We start from the raw sequence: 17370 nt of genomic DNA, 5'->3' as shown, positions 1-17370 counted from the left end.
CAACATACCATCCGGGGATCATGTTTTCGGCCACAGAACCGTGTATCCCCTTACAACAGAATCCCCTATGACTATGGCCCTACGAGTCTTTTTCCCACCCTTCTGAACAGTAGTGCCCACCACGGTGCCATGTTCTTGACAACTGCTGCCCTCCCCTGGTGAGCCATCTCCTCCAACAGTATCCAAAACGGTATACCTGTTTTGGAGGGAGATGACCACAGGGGACACCTGCACTGCCTTCCTACTCTTTCTCTGCCTTTTGGTCACCCGTTCACTGTCTCCCTCAACAACTCTAACCTGCGGTGTGACCAATTCACTAAACGTGCTCTTCACGACCTCCTCAGTATCATGGATGCTCCACAGTGAGTCCATCTGCAGCTCCAGAGCCGTCATGTGGTCAAACAAGAGTTGCCCCGGACACACTTCTTGCAAGTGTAAGAGCCAGGAACGTCAGCCACGTCCCTGAGCTCCCACATCAGGCAAGAGGCACATGCCACGGGTCTGAGGTCCCCTACCATTGTAAGCCTTAGCTTTATATCAACCACCTAAAACCAAACAATGCACTTAAGTATCTGAAAGAAAGAAAGCGAAAAAACAAAAGCCTTGCCTTACAGAGTCTTTTTCTTCTGATTAGAGGAGGGGGGAGGCGGGAGGAAGATACTACATGTGTAGTATCTCGGGTTTAGCCGCTGACCAAATTTATACTAACTCCTTACCTTCCCGGCACCCTCCTGGTCTCCACAGCACCTCTATTCTGTCTCCTGCTGCTCCTGGACAGGAAAAGGAATATTGTATGTCTATTGTATATCTATTGTATGTCTAGAGCTGTAAATTGGAAGACGGGCTGTCAATTTTAAATGTTTAGTTCTAATGGTGTTTGCACTATTTATTAATAGAGAAATAATCATCTAAAACCAGCATCAAACTACTTTTAAAAGAAAAGTGCCATCTATTCTTCTGGGTGCTCCAGTTTCCTCCCACTGTCCAGGGATATGTATGTTAGGTGGGTTAGGCTTGGGAAATGCAGGGTTACAGGAATGATGTGGATATGCCGGTGTTGGACTGGGGTAGACAAAGTTAAAGGTCTCACAACACCAGGTTATAGTCCAACAGATTTATTTGGAAGTACAAGCTTTCAGAGTGCTGCTCCTTCGTCAGGTAGTGAGTGGGGCAGGATCGTAGGATACGGAATCTAGAGTAAAACGCAAAGTATTGAACAAACCGAGATTGCTGTTAAGTCTTTAATCGAGTGATTAAAATGTAGATCCCAGAACTTCTTTGAAGTCACATTCCTGAGATAACTCAAGTTTTTATAAACAAAAGATGACTAATGCTGAGACAATGCATTAAAGGGTAGGGTGGTGGTTGGGTCAGGGTGGGATGCTCTTCGGAGGGTTGGCGTGCATTCAATGGGCCTAATGGCCTGCTTCCATATTGTAGGGCTTCTATGGTTCTATTTAATTGGCCAAGACCCTAAGGGTAAAAGAAAACATTTGGAATTATGCTAATATTACATCTCACTGTCAAACCTCCAAAGTAAAATGTTTCTGAAAGTGTCTGATGTTCCTGGACCATGAATGTGGGCCAGAGGAGATGGTGATACAGAATTTCAGTAGCAGATGTTGAGATGTTTCCTGGCTCCCATAAGGATTACAGCCCAGAAATCTGTCACCCACACATCCACTCACTAACCAATAAAGAGAGAATTTAGCTTCATTACTTTCAGTCCGACAAGAACCTGAACAATAATTGATGACCAGTTGTTGAGATTTGAATATTTTTGAATTTATGAATTTTTAAAAATATATTTGTATAATTTATATGATCTGTTTTGAACAGTGGGACTGTTTGCATGTTTCAGGCTTTGGCTGGTGAAGTGGGAATGAGCAGTGAGCTGGATGAAGTGGCCCGCGCGCTCTTTAATGGTCATATTCCTGCTATCTGGAGAAGACTTGCTCCTGACACCCTCAAATCACTTGGAAACTGGATGATTCACTTCAAGAGGCGGTTTGACCAGTACCTATCATGGGTTAGTGTCAAACTATATCATAGCAAGAGATTTCTTAATGATTCAAAATATTTACATTAATTGAAGCAAGTATGAAAACATGCATGATAGTCAAACTACTTTTCTTGCCTGGAAATGCACACCTAGGATAATTTCATTGAAGCCAGGGCTGATTTCTCAATCAAGACATTGGGACTAAAGGCCAGGAAAGTATTGAGTCCAAAGGCTCTTCAGACTCACTTGCAACTCGATTTCTGGGATGTGCTGCATGGAGTCTGCAACAGGCCCCAATCCTGGTTTAGGCTCATGATCCAGGCCTTAGGCTTAGACGGTAAAGAATAAATTGTGCAGATACACCTTCCTGCCTCAGTTTTGTGTCTGAGACCTGGGGAATCCTGATCAAGCTGCCTCCTGGATTAGTGACACTGGATATTGCAGCAAAGCTGGCACTCTGCCAAATGGGCTGGTCCAGCTGGAACTCTGCCGAAGGCCAGATTGCCAAATACTCAAGAGGCTAGAGTTGGGGGAACACAGAGAAGGTATTGGGGCCAGAGAAGGTTCTTGAAATGGGAAGAAGGCAAAACCAGGATTTTAAAATGGGTTGGGAGCCAGTGTCAATGAGCATGGGGATTATGGTAAACAGTACTTAGTGTGAGTTAGGACATGGGCAGCAGATATTTTGGATAATCTCAAGTTGATGGAAAGTGGAAGACTAGCCAGCAGATATTCAAGTACTGCTTCCAGTCTGTGAACTTCTTTTTGATGATGCATGATCTAGTTACTTATCATTATTAACTTGCCTGATATTTTCTAACCAAATAACTGACAGATTGATGAAGGTGAACCCGATGTAATATGGTTGTCTGGGTTGCACATCCCTGAATCATACCTGACTGCTCTGGTTCAAGCAACTTGCCGGAAAAACAGCTGGCCTCTCGATCGGTCCACACTTTACACTCAGGTCACCAAGTACCAAACTAGTGACGATGTCATGGAGAGAGCTGGACAAGGTGGGGATCAGTTGTTACTCTTTGAGTTCTGACGAAGAGTCACTGACTCGAAACATTAATTCTGTTTCTCTCAGCAGATCCAGCAATTTTTGTTTTTGTTTCAGATTTCCAGCATTCACAGTTCTTTGTTTAACACTACTCTTTGAGATTCCTTTTCAGAAAGCAGCAAATGATGTTTTTGTATTACCATGTGTTTGCAGATTATAAAGCATTTCACACATTCGTTAATCCAAAAAAGAGACTTTGATAATCCTGAAAGAGTCATTTGAGGATTTAAAAAAATAAATTAGAGATCTAGTGGCAATGTGGCATTGTAGCCTACAGAAATATTAAACATGCATTTCTAAAATAGTTGACTGTCTTCTCTGAATGTTCAGTTGTTTTGAATGGAGTTGGATTAAATAGAATGTTGGTCTCCTATTTAAAGTAGACAGGCAGGAGGCTGGAAGAACACAGCAAGCCAGGCAGCGTCAGGAGGTGCAGAAGTCGACATTTCGGGTGTAACCTACCTCCAGTCCTGAAAAAGGGCTACATCCGAAACGTTGATTTCTGGACCTCCTGATGCTGCCTGGTTTATTATGTCCTTCCAGCCTCCTGCCTGTCTACTTTGGATTCCAGCATCTGCAGTTTTTTTTGTCTCTAACTAAGTTTGCTCTCCTATTTAAGACAGTTAATATCCTTTCATTGTTTACTGTTATATAGGGATAGTCTACCACAATAATCTGTTTTCTGTAACAGACCCAGCTCTTTAAACTGCTGAGGTTCTTTAAAGCAAAAGTTACTCTCCTGATTTTCCACTGGCTGATCTGATAATCCTCAACTCCACTTTCTCACTCTTTTCCCATAACCCTTTATTTCCTTACTGATTAAAAACCTGTCTAACCCAGCCTTGAGTATATTTAACACCCCAGCCTCAGCAGTCTCCTGCGGTGAAGAATTCCACAGATTCACTACTCTCCTCATCTCTGTACTTTTGAGATGATGCCTTCTCGTTCTATAGTCTCCCACAAGGGAAAACAACTTCTTCACATCAACCTGATCAAGTCCTTGAAGAATCTTGTATGTTTCAATAAGGTCACCCTGCTAAAATCCAATAAGTACAAGCCTAGTCTACTACACCTATCCTCCATACCTGGTATCAGCCTAGTGAACGTTCTCTGGGCTGCCAATCTTTCTTTCCTCAAATAAGGAGCCAAGAATTGTTCACAGTATTCCAGCTGTGGTCTGACTAGTGCCTTGTATAGTTTTAACAAAACCTCCCCAGCATTTAGACTCTTTCTTTTCCCAAGATGGCAGCAGAGCTTGTCTGCTGTACCCATTCCTCTTCCATTTTTCTTCTTAGTGGTTTATTTTCTTCTCTCTGATGATTCCTGGCATCCGTGGACCTCCTGGCCTGGCACAGTGAGCTATTGGCCTGGTGTAGTGTGGTGACCTTCTGATGTGGCATGGAGTGGCATGGTGACCTACTGGCATGATGTGGCGTGGTGACCTCCTGGCGTGATGACCTCCCAGCGTCCTGACCTCCTGGCGTGGTATGGTGACCTCCTGTTTTTGCATGGTGACCTCCTGGCGTGGTGAGCCCCTGGCATGGTGACTTCCTGACATGGCCATCTAAAGTGATCTCCCCGCCTCGTGATCCTCACAGTGAAGCCCGTGGTGGTAGAGCCAGGAACTGGTGCAGCCTAGAAGCTAGGTGACAGCAGTCACAATAACAATTCTGAACTTCTATTTCTGCAAAAAAAGCACTTTATTTCTCTATTGTCTCAAATCTTGCAACTAAAGAAGCTGTAGCTAGGTACCATTGTACCTAAGTCGGTGCTATAAGTGGCGATATATAAACTTTTCACTGTACTCATTGAGTATTTGGTACAATAAAGGCTAATTCTCATTCTAAAGGCCAGCTCTCCATTTGCCTTTGCTATTACCCCTGAACTTGAATGCTAGCTTTTTGTGATTAATGGACAAGGACTTCCAAATCCCTCTTTTCCGTACATTTCTGCAGTCCCTCTCCATTTAAATAATATTCAGGTCCTCTACTCAAATGCAAGATGGTGCTGGCATGGTAGGTAGTGTTGGGCTTATTGAGCCCATCCGCTCCAGGACAGCAGCATCATTTTCTCAACATATTTTTTCTTTTTCTCTTCTTCCTTTCTTCTTCATCTTTGAGGCTGGAGTGATGTTAGCAGATGGTGACTGCAGCATTGACGATGTGGACCAGGGACTGCTGGTAGCTGTACGCCCGGAGCGGGAACCCCTGGTGGGGGTAGGCCTGGAGGGGGGACTCCTGGTGCAGTTAGGCCCAGAGCAGAAACTTCTGGTGCCAGTAGGCCCGGAGCGGGAACCCCTGGTGGCACTAGGCCCAGAATAAGGACTCCTGGTGGTGGTAGGCCCAGAGCAGGAATTCCTGGTGGCGGTGGGCCTGGAGTGGGGATCCCTGGTGGCATTAGGCCCAGAGCGGGAACTCCTGATGGTGGTAGGCCCGGAGCAAGTCTCCTTGGGGAATGGAACATCTCGCAGAGACCTTTCAGAAGCACTGAAGCTGTGCTTGAGGGCCCAATTTGAATATCATGAACTCTTATTCAAGTAATTTATTTTTATCATTATTATAACTCAAAATGGCGCTAGATTGTGGCAATAAAACATTTTTCACGGATCATCAAGATATATGTAAAAATAAATTATTCATTCACTCCACCAGCCAAAGTCCAGAACCTCACATTTTCGCATATTATATTCCATCTGACAAGATTTTGGTATTATATTCCATATTATATTCCATCTGCAAACATTCCAAAGCCATTTATCACGTATTACGCTGGTGGTGCAAAACTGAGCCCAATGATCTAAAAACAGTTTAACCTGAGCCCCGTGTTCGAAATACAGTTTATCCTGAGCTCGGTGTTCTAAATACAGATTAACCTGAGCCCCGTGTTCTAAATACAGATTAATCTGAGCTCGGTGTTCTAAATACAGATTAATCTGAGCTCGGTGTTCTAAATACAGATTAATCTGAGCCCGTGTTCTAAATACAGATTAATCTGAGCTCGGTGTTCTAAATACAGATTAAACTGAGCCCCGTATTCTAAATACAAATTAACCTGAGCCCCGTGTTCTAAATACAGATTAATCTGAGCCCCGTGTTCTAAATACAGATTAATCTGAGCTCGGTGTTCTAAATACAGATTTATCTCAGCTCGGTGTTCTAAATACAGATTAACTTGAGCCCCGTGTTCTAAATACAGTTTAACCTGAGATCCATGTTCTCAATACAGATTAATCTGAGCCCGGTGTTCTAAATACAGATTAATCTGAGCTCGATGTTCTAAATACAGATTAATCTGAGCCCCGTGTTCTAAATACAGATTAATCTGAGCTCGGTGTTCTAAATACAGATTAAGCTGAGCTCGGTGTTCTAAATACAGATTAATCTGAGCTCGGTGTTCTAAATACCGATTAATCTGAGCCACGTGTTCTAAATACAGATTAATCTGAACACGGTGTTCTAAATACAGATTAACCTGAGCCCAGTGTTCTAAATACAGATTAACCAGAGCTCGGTGTTCTAAATACAGATTAATCTGAGCTCGGTGTTCTAAATACAGATTTATCTGAGCTCGGTGTTCTAAATACAGATTAACTTGAGCCCCGTGTTCTAAATACAGTTTAACCTGAGATCCATGTTCTCAATACAGATTAATCTGAGCCCGGTGTTCTAAATACAGATTAATCTGAGCTCGATGTTCTAAATACAGATTAATCTGAGCCCCGTGTTCTAAATACAGATTAATCTGAGCTCGGTGTTCTAAATACAGATTAACTTGAGCCCCGTGTTCTAAATACAGTTTAACCTGAGATCCATGTTCTAAATACAGATTAATCTGAGCCCGGTGTTCTAAATACAGATTAATCTGAGCTCGATGTTCTAAATACAGATTAATCTGAGCCCCGTGTTCTAAATACACATTAATCTGAGCTCGGTGTTCTAAATACAGATTAACATGAGCCCTGTGTTCTAAATACAGATTAACATGAGCCCTGTGTTCTAAATACAGATTAATCTGAGCCCCGTGTTCTAAATACAGATTAACCTGAGCCCCGTATTCTAAATACAAATTAACCTGAGCCCCGTGTTCTAAATACAGATTAATCTGAGCTCTGTGTTCTAAATACAGATTAATCTGAGCTCGGTGTTCTAAATACAAATTAACATGAGCCCTGTGTTCTAAATACAGATTAATCTGAGCCCCGTGTTCTAAATACAGATTAATCTGAGCCCCATGTTCTAAATACAGATTAACCTGAGCTCGGTGTTCTAAATACAGATTAATCTGAGCCCCGTGTTCTAAATACAGATTAACCTGAGCCCCGTATTCTAAATACAAGTTAACCTGAGCCCCGTGTTCTAAATACAGATTAATCTGAGCCCCGTGTTCTAAATACAGATTAATCTGTGCCCCGTGTTCTAAATACAGATTAATCTGAGCCCTGTGTTCTAAATACAGATTAATCTGAGCCCTGTGTTCTAAATACAGATTAACCTGAGCCCCGTGTTCTAAATACAAATTAACCTGAGCCCCGTGTTCTAAATACAGATTAATCTGAGCCCTGTGTTCTAAATACAGATTAACCTGAGCCCCGTATTCTAAATACAAGTTAACCTGAGCCCCGTGTTCTAAATACAGATTAATCTGAGCCCCGTGTTCTAAATACAGATTAATCTGTGCCCCGTGTTCTAAATACAGATTAACCTGAGCCCCGTGTTCTAAATACAGATTAATCTGAGCCCCGTGTTCTAAATCCAGATTAACCTGAGCCCTGTGTTCTAAATACAGATTAATCTGAGCCCCGTGTTCTAAATACAGATTAATCTGAGCCCCGTGTTCTAAATACAGATTAATCTGAGCTCGGTGTTCTAAATACAGATTAACCTGAGCCCCGTATTCTAAATACAGATTAATCTGAGCCCCGTGTTCTAAATCCAGATTAACCTGAGCCCAGTGTTCTAAATACAGATTAATCTGAGCCCTGTGTTCTAAATACAGATTAACCTGAGCCCCGTATTCTAAATACAGATTAACCTGAGCCCCGTATTCTAAATACAAGTTAACCTGAGCCCCGTGTTCTAAATACAGATTAATCTGAGCCCTGTGTTCTAAATCCAGATTAACCTGAGCCCTGTGTTCTAAATACAGATTAACCTGAGCCCCGTGTTCTAAATACAGATTAATCTGAGCCCCGTGTTCTAAATACAGATTAATCTGAGCTCGGTGTTCTAAATACAGATTAATCTGAGCTCGGTGTTCTAAATACAGATTAATCTGAGCTCGGTGTTCTAAATACAGATTAACTTGAGCCCCGTGTTCTAAATACAGTTTAACCTGAGATCCATGTTCTAAATACAGATTAATCTGAGCCCCGTGTTCTAAATACAGATTAATCTGAACTCGGTGTTCTAAATACAGATTAACCTGAGCCCCGTGTTCTAAATACAGTTTAACCTGAGCCCCGTGTTCTAGATACAGATTAAGCTGAGCTCGGTGTTCTAAATACAGATTAACCTGAGCTCGATGTTCTAAATACAGATTAACCTGCGCCCCGTGTTCTAAATACAGATTAATCTGAGCTCGGTGTTCTAAATACAGATTAATCTGAGCTCGGTGATCTAAATACAGATTAACCTGAGCCCCGTGTTCTAAATACAGATTAATCTGAGCCCCGTGTTCTAAATCCAGATTAACCTGAGCCCTGTGTTCTAGATACAGATTAATCTGCGCCCAGTGTTCTAAATACAGATTAACCTGAGCTCGATGTTCTAAATACAGATTAACCTGCGCCCCGTGTTCTAGTTACAGATTAAGATGAGCCCCGTGTTCTAAATACAGATTAATCTGAGCTCGGTGTTCTAAATACAGATTAGCCTGAGCCCCGTGTTCTAAATTCGGATTAAACCGAGCCCCGTGTTCTAAATACAGATTAACCTGAGCCCCGTGTTCTAGATACAGATTAATCTGCGCCCAGTGTTCTAAATACAGATTAACCTGAGCTCGATGTTCTAAATACAGATTAACCTGCGCCCCGTGTTCTAAATACAGATTAATCTGAGCTCGGTGATCTAAATACAGGTTAACCTGAGCCCCATGTTCTAAATACAGATTAATCTGAGCCTCGTGTTCTAAATACAGATTAACCTGAGCTCGGTGTTCTAAATACAGATTAATCTGAGCCCCGTGTTCTAAGTACAGATTAATCTGAGCTCGGTGTTCTAAATACAGATTAATCTGAGCTCGGTGTTCTAAATACAGATTAACCTGAGCCCCGTGTTCTAAGTACAGATTAATCTGAGCCCAGTGTTCTAAATACAGATTAACCTGAGCTCGGTGTTCTAAATACAGATTAATCTGAGCCCCGTGTTCTAAATACAGATTAATATGAGCCCCGTGTTCTAAATACAGATTAAGCTGAGCCCCGTGTTCTAGTTACAGATTAACCTGAGCCCGATGTTCTAAATACAGATTAACCTGCGCCCCGTGTTCTAAATACAGATTAATCTGAGCTCTGTGTTCTAAATACAGATTAATCTGAGCTCGGTGTTCTAAATACCGATTAATCTGAGCCCCGTGTTCTAAATACAGATTAATCTGAACTCGGTGTTCTAAATACAGATTAATCTGAGCTCTGTGTTCTAAATACAGATTAATCTGAGCTCGATGTTCTAGTTACAGATTAACCTGCGCCCCGTGTTCTAAATACAGATTAATCTGAGCTCGGTGTTCTAAATACAGATTAATCTGAGCCCAGTGTTCTAAATACAGATTAACCTGAGCTCAGTGTTCTAAATACAGACTAACGAGAGCCCAGTGTTCTAAATACAGATTAATCTGATCCTCGTGTTCTAGATACAGATTAACCTGAGCTCGGTGTTCTAAATACAGATTAATCTGAGCCCCGTGTTCTAAATACAGATTAATATGAGCCCCGTGTTCTAGTTACAGATTAACCTGAGCCCGATGTTCTAAATACAGATTAACCTGAGCTCGGTGTTCTATGTACAGATTAACTAGCTATCTATATAAAAGTAAGATTGGTCCTTTGGCTTGAATCGTTCGATCAACATAAAGTTACAGCGATAAAAATAGAGAGGTTTATCTCTGTTTAATGTTGTCTCCAACAGCATTTTGCTCTGATTTTATTATTATTTGCAAGTTTACTCACCATCTTCCCAAATGCACTGTCAAGTTAATGAAATACAGTGAACTGGACCAGTTCAACTGGGCTCCTGGATGATCCCCAGGCAATAACAACTCATTTAGTGAAGATAGATTGATGGTTTTTACAAATTCCTTTTGTTTTTGATGCAGGCTGTTTTGTTACCGGTTTATATATGGAAGGAGCTTCTTGGGATATTGAAGAAAGTTGTTTGATTCGGAGCAAACCAAAGGAGCTGGTGACTGAACTCCCCGTTCTGAAGGTCATTCCCATCGAGGCTCATCGGCTAAAACTGCAGGTTTGCCACAGCCGGCTGAATGTGTATTATAAACAAAGCCTAATCAGGAAATGGACAGGGAGGAAATGTTTCGCAAGTGCACTCGCTGAAACAGTACTCACTAATCACAAATAACTGACATTTGGAATGTTCTAGAGTTGGAAATGAATGGCAACAAATTGAGGGAGGAAGGATGAAGAATGAACTCTAACACTGCCAAACATTGGATCCATCGATGTCCCACTGTAACGTTCTGACCTCTTCAGCTTACCCTATTGTAGAGAATTCAGTTTATGTCTTCACTTGGGTCAGGGTCAGTGGTAAATATTGTAAGAAGTTAACGCTCCGGTGTGGAGCTCTGTCAGTGAGAACAAAGCCTTTAGTCCCTCTTTGTCTCTGGCTGCATTCACAAGCTTTTATCAGAAGCTACAATCTATTGAAGTGTTTGGTGTAGCTTTGTGTACAGTCCAGGAACATTGTTGGATGGAACCAGTAGCTGATGTAATGGGGTGTAGCTTTTCCCATTTACCTTCCACATCGGCTTTGTGATACATTGGTTAATAGAGCCAACAGGACAGGGGCATATCCAGGGGGAAGGGATGGTGAGGATGATCCAGTGAGAGGTAGCAGGATTGGTAAGGACTGTCCAGAGGAACAATGTCATCAGTCCATCTACCTTGAATTCTAATACTCAGATGGCCAACAACTTGAATTTCTGTAGCTCTTTTAATGTAGTAAAATATCCCAATGTGCTCCACAAAATATTATCAGACATTTCAGATCAAACAACAAAACCTTCAGCTTATAAAGTAGTTCTAATGAAGTAGGGTTTGGAAGGCTACGTTACAGGGGGAACAAGATGTGGAGAGCAGAGAGTTTCAGGTGTTGGTCAAAACAATGACTGCAGATGCTGGAAACCAGAGTCTAGATTAGAATGGTGCTGGAAAAGCACAGCAAGTCAGGCAGCATCCAAGGAGCAGGAAAATCTATGTTTCGGACAAAAGCCCTTTATTGGGAATAGAGGCAGAGGGTGCCTCTAAGTGAGAGGGGGGGTGGGGGTGGGGAGAAAGTAGCAAAGAGTACAATAGGTGAATGGGAGTGGGGATGGAGGTGATAGGTCAGAGAGGAGGGTGGAGTAGATAGGTGGAAAGGAAGATAGGCAGGTAGGACAGGTCATGGATGGTGCTGAGCTGGGGTGAGGTGGGGGAGGGGGAATGAGGAAATTGGTGAAGTTATTGACTCGCTATTGTGGGACTTCTCTCTGCTCCTGAAATCTTTTATTTGGAGAGAGCCTTTTCGGCTAAGTGTTGTGTATCACAACATTGTTTTTTAAAACTTCTTTAAAAAAGTTTCTAAAACGGTAAGAATCCTTTGTCTTACCAATTGTGATCATTTCTAGAACATCAGGTTGTAAATTTGCTCACTGAGCTGGTCAATGTGTTCTCAGATATTTCGTCACCATGGTAGGTAACATCAGTGAGCCTCCAGTGATGTGTTGGTGTTCTCTCCCACTTATTACTTATATGTCTCAGTTTGTTGTCATTTTTGGTACTGTTTCTGAAAGGTTGGAAAATGGGATTCAAATCGATGTGTTTATTGACACCAGGTTTGAATGCCAGGCCTCCAGGAATTCCTGTGCGTGTCTCTGTTTAGCCTGTCCCAAGATGGATGTACTGGCCCAGTTGAACTGGAGTCCCTCTTCATCTGAGTATATGGATAGTTGGTCCAACTAGTGATAGTTAGTCATGTCTTTTGGTGGCTAGTTGGTGCTCATGTATCTTGGTAGTCAGTTTCCTGCCGGTCTGTCCAATGTAATGTTTGTTTCAGCCCTGCAGGGTATTTTGTATATGATGCTCGTTCTGCTGGTTATTGGTACAGGTTCTTTAAGTTCATCAGTAGAACGAAAAGCCAATAGAGAGCTGCAGACCAGCGTTTACAGGAAAGCCACACACACTAACTAAATACTCAACTCCAGGAAGCAATCATCCTAACACCCACAAATGGAGGTGCATTGGGACATTATTTAAATGAGCCACAACACACTGCAGCACCCATGAACTAAGAGAAGCTGAGGAAAAACACCTGTACAACGTATTCAGGAACAACGGGTACTTGATAAGCGCAGTCCACCAATTCCTACACAACAGACCTAAACAAGACGACACAACCCGCTCAGAGACTCTAGCCACCCTGCTATACATTAAAGACATCTCTGAGATGAAGACCAGACTATTCCAGCCCCTACGCATCATGATTGCCCACAATAGCTACTGATGAATTTCAAGGACTCCATACCAAGAACCAGCAGAATGAGCATCATATACAAAATACACTGAAGGGGCTGAAACAAACATTACATTGGACAGACTGGCAGGAAACTAGCCACCAGGATACATGAGCACCAACTATCACTGGTACCCATACACACAGACGAAGAGGAACACCGGTTCGAATGGGTCAATACACCCATCCTGGGACAGGCTAAACAAAGACACACACAGGAATTCCCAGAGGCCTGGCATTCAAACTGGAACTCCATTAATAAACATATCGATTTGGACGCCATTTACCAACCACTCAGAAAATGAACAGGAAATTATATCACCCACCACAGCAGACTAAGACACATAACTAGCAAGTGGGACAGAACACCAGCGCTTCACCAGAGGCTCACTCTGGTGTTACTGAGCATGGTGACGAAACGTCTGAGAACAAACCCACCAGCTCAGCGAGCAAACTTACAACTTGAGTTACAAATCTTCTCCAAAATCTCAATTTCCAGAAGACACTGAGTGCTTTTCTTCTGTTTCTTTCTTTGACACAGAACACTTTACGAACTCCAGTGTACACGACATCGATGCGTCGAAATGCGATGGGTGTTGGTCTGGTTTTTGAAGCTGATCTCTTCACCACTAGACACATCTCACACTGGGTGTTGCAGGGTGTCTGTCTGACCCTGAACTCCGATTGAAGCCCCTGGCTGTCAACACAACATTGGGTGTTAATCCTTCAGCAACAAGGAGCAATTATGTGTCCTCTTTTTGTTATTTGCTGTTTTTAAAATCTTAGTTTTCTTAATGTAATTCTGAAGTGGTATATTTTGTAATTTTAATACAATGAGGAATCTGATGTCTATTTTAATAATGTATTATACACAATATTCTGAATAGTAATTGACTTTTCAACAAAAAGAATTACAATTAAAGGTTTGGGGTGTGGGGGAGTGGTGTGTGTGGTAAAAATCCTATTGGTCCAGGCTAATATTAATTACTGTTCAGTAATTGTTGGACATGCCTTTTATCAAGTCATTGGAGCTTGGTTTGTATCTTTATATTAAAAAAAACTCCTACATTCTATTTTTGTTTTTGGAAGAAATGACAGATGTGTCGTCTTTCCACCACTCACGTCATTGCACTGATTCCAGTCTCCAGGATTTCTGTTTTATACCCAGCTGATTGACATATGTGTATCTGTCAGTAACACAAGGTACATGACAAACCCTTCCAGTAACAAGCAGCAACTTACCAAGAGGATGAAAACTCTCACATTCGGGGCTCCATGTAATGTCAGCCTGATGAATCCCTGAGAAAATATTTGTTGCTGTGAAAACTCTTGACCGAGTTCAGATTCCAGCTTTTAGCTACCTGGCTACCATTTGTCAAATTATTCAAGGGCAGACTGAATCAGAGGAAACATAGGAGGCCAGTGGTCTCACACAAGACCTCGGTGTCTGTATGTCCCAGGCTTTTAATAAATTTCCTATAACTAAAATATTTCCTGGGATCTGCTTATTCACTCTATCTCCTCTGACTGGCTGCTGTCTGGTTTTCACAAGAGGAAGGGTCAAGCTTAGAAAAGCTGGAAAAGCACCGCAGGTCAGGCAGCATCTGAGAAACAGGAAAATCAACGTTTCAGGCAAAAGCCCTTCATCAGGAATCTTCACAAGATGATGTTCATTCACTCCAGAAGTAGACCTCTTCTCTTCAAGCAGCAACACCTCAAGACCTCAATTGGTAGGGGTCACATTGGCACTCTGTTTCATTGAGTACTATAGACAATGGAACAAGGTTATCAGGTAAGAACGTAGGCCAAACAGATGTAAGCTCGATCTCTTCATTCCTTACTCTGCCAGCATACAGGATTACTCAATGGCAATCTTCAGTTCATCTTCAATTAAATTCATTATTAATATCCTATACAAATGAGTCAGTGCTATTGTGGCAATGTTCCTCGACTATGCCCAGACTAATGTTTTGGGGGTGCAGCCTCAAATCACACATTTGGTGGAATTTAAATTAAGTTGATTATTCAGGAATATAAAGTTATCAGTAGCAATGATGCATGAAGAGATCTTCAATTATAGGAAAAACCCGTGTATTTCACTTGTCCTTCAGGGAAGGAGATTTGCCATCCTAGCCTGGTGTCACCTATGTGTGACTCCAGACCCACAGCACATGGCTGATTCTGCAGCAGTTGCTGCTTGCTATCACCGTGGTACAGTGAGGATGAATTCTAGTTTGTGGTTTCAAATCCCCACTCCAGGATTTGCGCCTAAAACCTACATCTAATCTACTCCAAGAAATGCTGTCTTTTGGGTTAAATGTTAAACAGAGGATCCATTTGCTCTCTCAGGTGAATGTAAAAGACCCCAGGGCCATTTCAAAGAGCAGGAATTTATTCCCCAGTGTCCCAGATAGTATTTATCCTTCATCAACAAAAATAGTCTGACTATGCTCACATTGATGCTTATTGGGAGCCTGCAATGCTCAAATCAGCTGGCTCGTTCTCTGGCTTATGGATGCCAAAATCAGAGTAGTGGCACTGGTGGAGGTTTCAGATATAGGGAATGGGTGAGTTTTTTAATGAGGATGTCACTGGATAGGCCAATATTTATTGCCCAGAGGGCAGTTAAGCTTCAACCACATTGCGATGGGTCTGGAGTCACATGCAGGCCAGACGGAGTAAAGATGGCTGATTCTCTTCCCTAAAGGATACTAGTGAGCCAGATGGGGTTTCCCCCAACAATTGGCAATGGTTTCATGGTCTTTATTAGATTCTTATTTCCAGATTATTGTTGAATTCAAATTCTATCATCTGCCCTGGTAGGTCCTTAGCACATTACCTGGGTTTCTGAGTTATAGTCTAGTGATAATACCAGTTTACTATTGCCTATCCATGAAGGGACTTGAAAACAATAATGAGAATTTTAAAATGGTGTCAAAGAGGAAGCCAGTATAGATCAGCAAATCAAGAGAAGGTGGATGAACAGGAACTGATGAGAGTTTCGATCCACTAAAGATCAATTTTATTTCACATCAAAAATCACAAATGCTGAAAATCTGGAAGAAAAACAATATGCTACAATTACTCAGGAATGGCAGCATCAGCAAGTGAGACACCCAACACGAGGGCAAATGGGGATCCTGACACAATCCTTGTCTGAAACCAAACACTGGAGTTATTTTTTGAAATAAATTAATAATGAAGTACAACAGGCAGTGTGGCTACTGCTTAATTAGGAAACCACCCGCTTGAGCACTGGCAGCTCCATCACGGGAACTGGTGTGAGGAGAGCACCTACAATATGGGGGTACCAGAGAGGTAAAAATGACATAATTGAAAAGGCAGGGCTGAAGGATCAAAGGGAAAGCAACTCCAGATGCAACACTGGAGCTGCAGAGGCAGTCACTCATACAATTCCTCTTCAGTGCTGCCTTTCCATACACCCATCCCCGCAAGGGAATAACCTGCATTAGTGATCCTCCTGCACTGGGACTGGGGGATCTGTCAGCACAATGTCAGAAACTCTGGACAAGACTGCTGACTCCTAAAGCACTGCTCAGAGGTCATGGGTTCATCTTTCATCATCGTGGCTGTTGGAATTAAAGTTCAGTGAATAAACAGCAAGATTTACAGCACAGGAAAAGGCCCTTCGGACCATCATATCTGTACCAGTCAAAAATAACCACCTACTTATTCTAATCCCATTTTCCAGCACATGGCAAATAGCGCTGTTTTTCTTGGTATCACAAGTGCACAGCTAAATACTTGTAAAATGTTATGAGAGTTTCTTCCTTTACCATCCTTACAGGCAGAGTTCCAGATTCCCAGCAACCCTCTTAGTGTAAAGAAAAATGACTCACATCAACTCGAAACTTATTGACCCAAAATCTATGCCCTTACCTTAAAATCTGGAATATAAGGCTAGTCACAGCAATAGTGCCAACCAATAAAAGACCTATTTATTCCCACTCCTGTTAGCCAGCCAAACTTTTATCCATGCCAATATGCTAAACCAAACTTTCTGAAGGAGGATCAGTGGTCCCAAAACATTAACTCTGATTTCTCTTCACAGATGCTGCCCGACCAGTTGAGCTTTTATAGCATCCACAGTTTTTTCGGTTTTTATTTCTGCAACACGCCTGACTTTGCTAGAAACATCTGCATCCCATGAAAGAATCAAGAAAGGGGGGAGTGGGGTTGCTGTTTAAGTTGATACCCACCATCTGATTAATGCTCCAATATCCATGAGAAAATCTCCTGGCAATAGGAATAAATTGGGCATTTCCCAGAATGATTCAGCAGCTGTGGGAAGAAAGCAGAGTTAATGTTCTGTTGAAGAGTCACCAGACTCAAAACATTATCTCTGCTTTCTTCCCAATTTGTTTTGTTTTTTGTTTTTTATTTGTTTTTTATTTCAGATCTCCAGTATCTGAAGTTCTTTGTTTTATGCCCAGAATGATTCTCCTATATCTTCCTGGGGCCAGGAAATTTCAGCCCATTCCTTTCATCTTGATGATCTTTTATTAAAATAGATGTAGCTTGACTGGCTGAACATTTCTGTTTTCGCCTCTTTGTTTCTCCAATTC

General features: G+C 42.1%; 1 protein-coding gene across 1 annotated transcript in view; it reads left to right on the top strand.

The window, feature by feature from the left end:
* The window catches only part of dnah10 (dynein axonemal heavy chain 10), a 320465-nt gene extending 306608 nt beyond the window's left edge, over positions 1-13857 (top strand). Inside the window, exons 77-80 of the mRNA XM_072587595.1 lie at positions 1862-2029; positions 2838-3018; positions 10377-10522; positions 13326-13857. Coding sequence (XP_072443696.1) covers positions 1862-2029; positions 2838-3018; positions 10377-10522; positions 13326-13472 — 642 coding nt within the window. The 3' untranslated portion in view covers positions 13473-13857. The remainder of the gene's footprint in view (positions 1-1861; positions 2030-2837; positions 3019-10376; positions 10523-13325) is intronic.
* Positions 13858-17370: the final 3513 nt, after the last annotated feature.

This window comes from Chiloscyllium punctatum, chromosome 17 (genome assembly GCF_047496795.1).
Source record: "Chiloscyllium punctatum isolate Juve2018m chromosome 17, sChiPun1.3, whole genome shotgun sequence".
NCBI lineage: Eukaryota > Metazoa > Chordata > Chondrichthyes > Orectolobiformes > Hemiscylliidae > Chiloscyllium > Chiloscyllium punctatum.
This window is presented reverse-complemented; position numbering and strand designations above follow the sequence as displayed.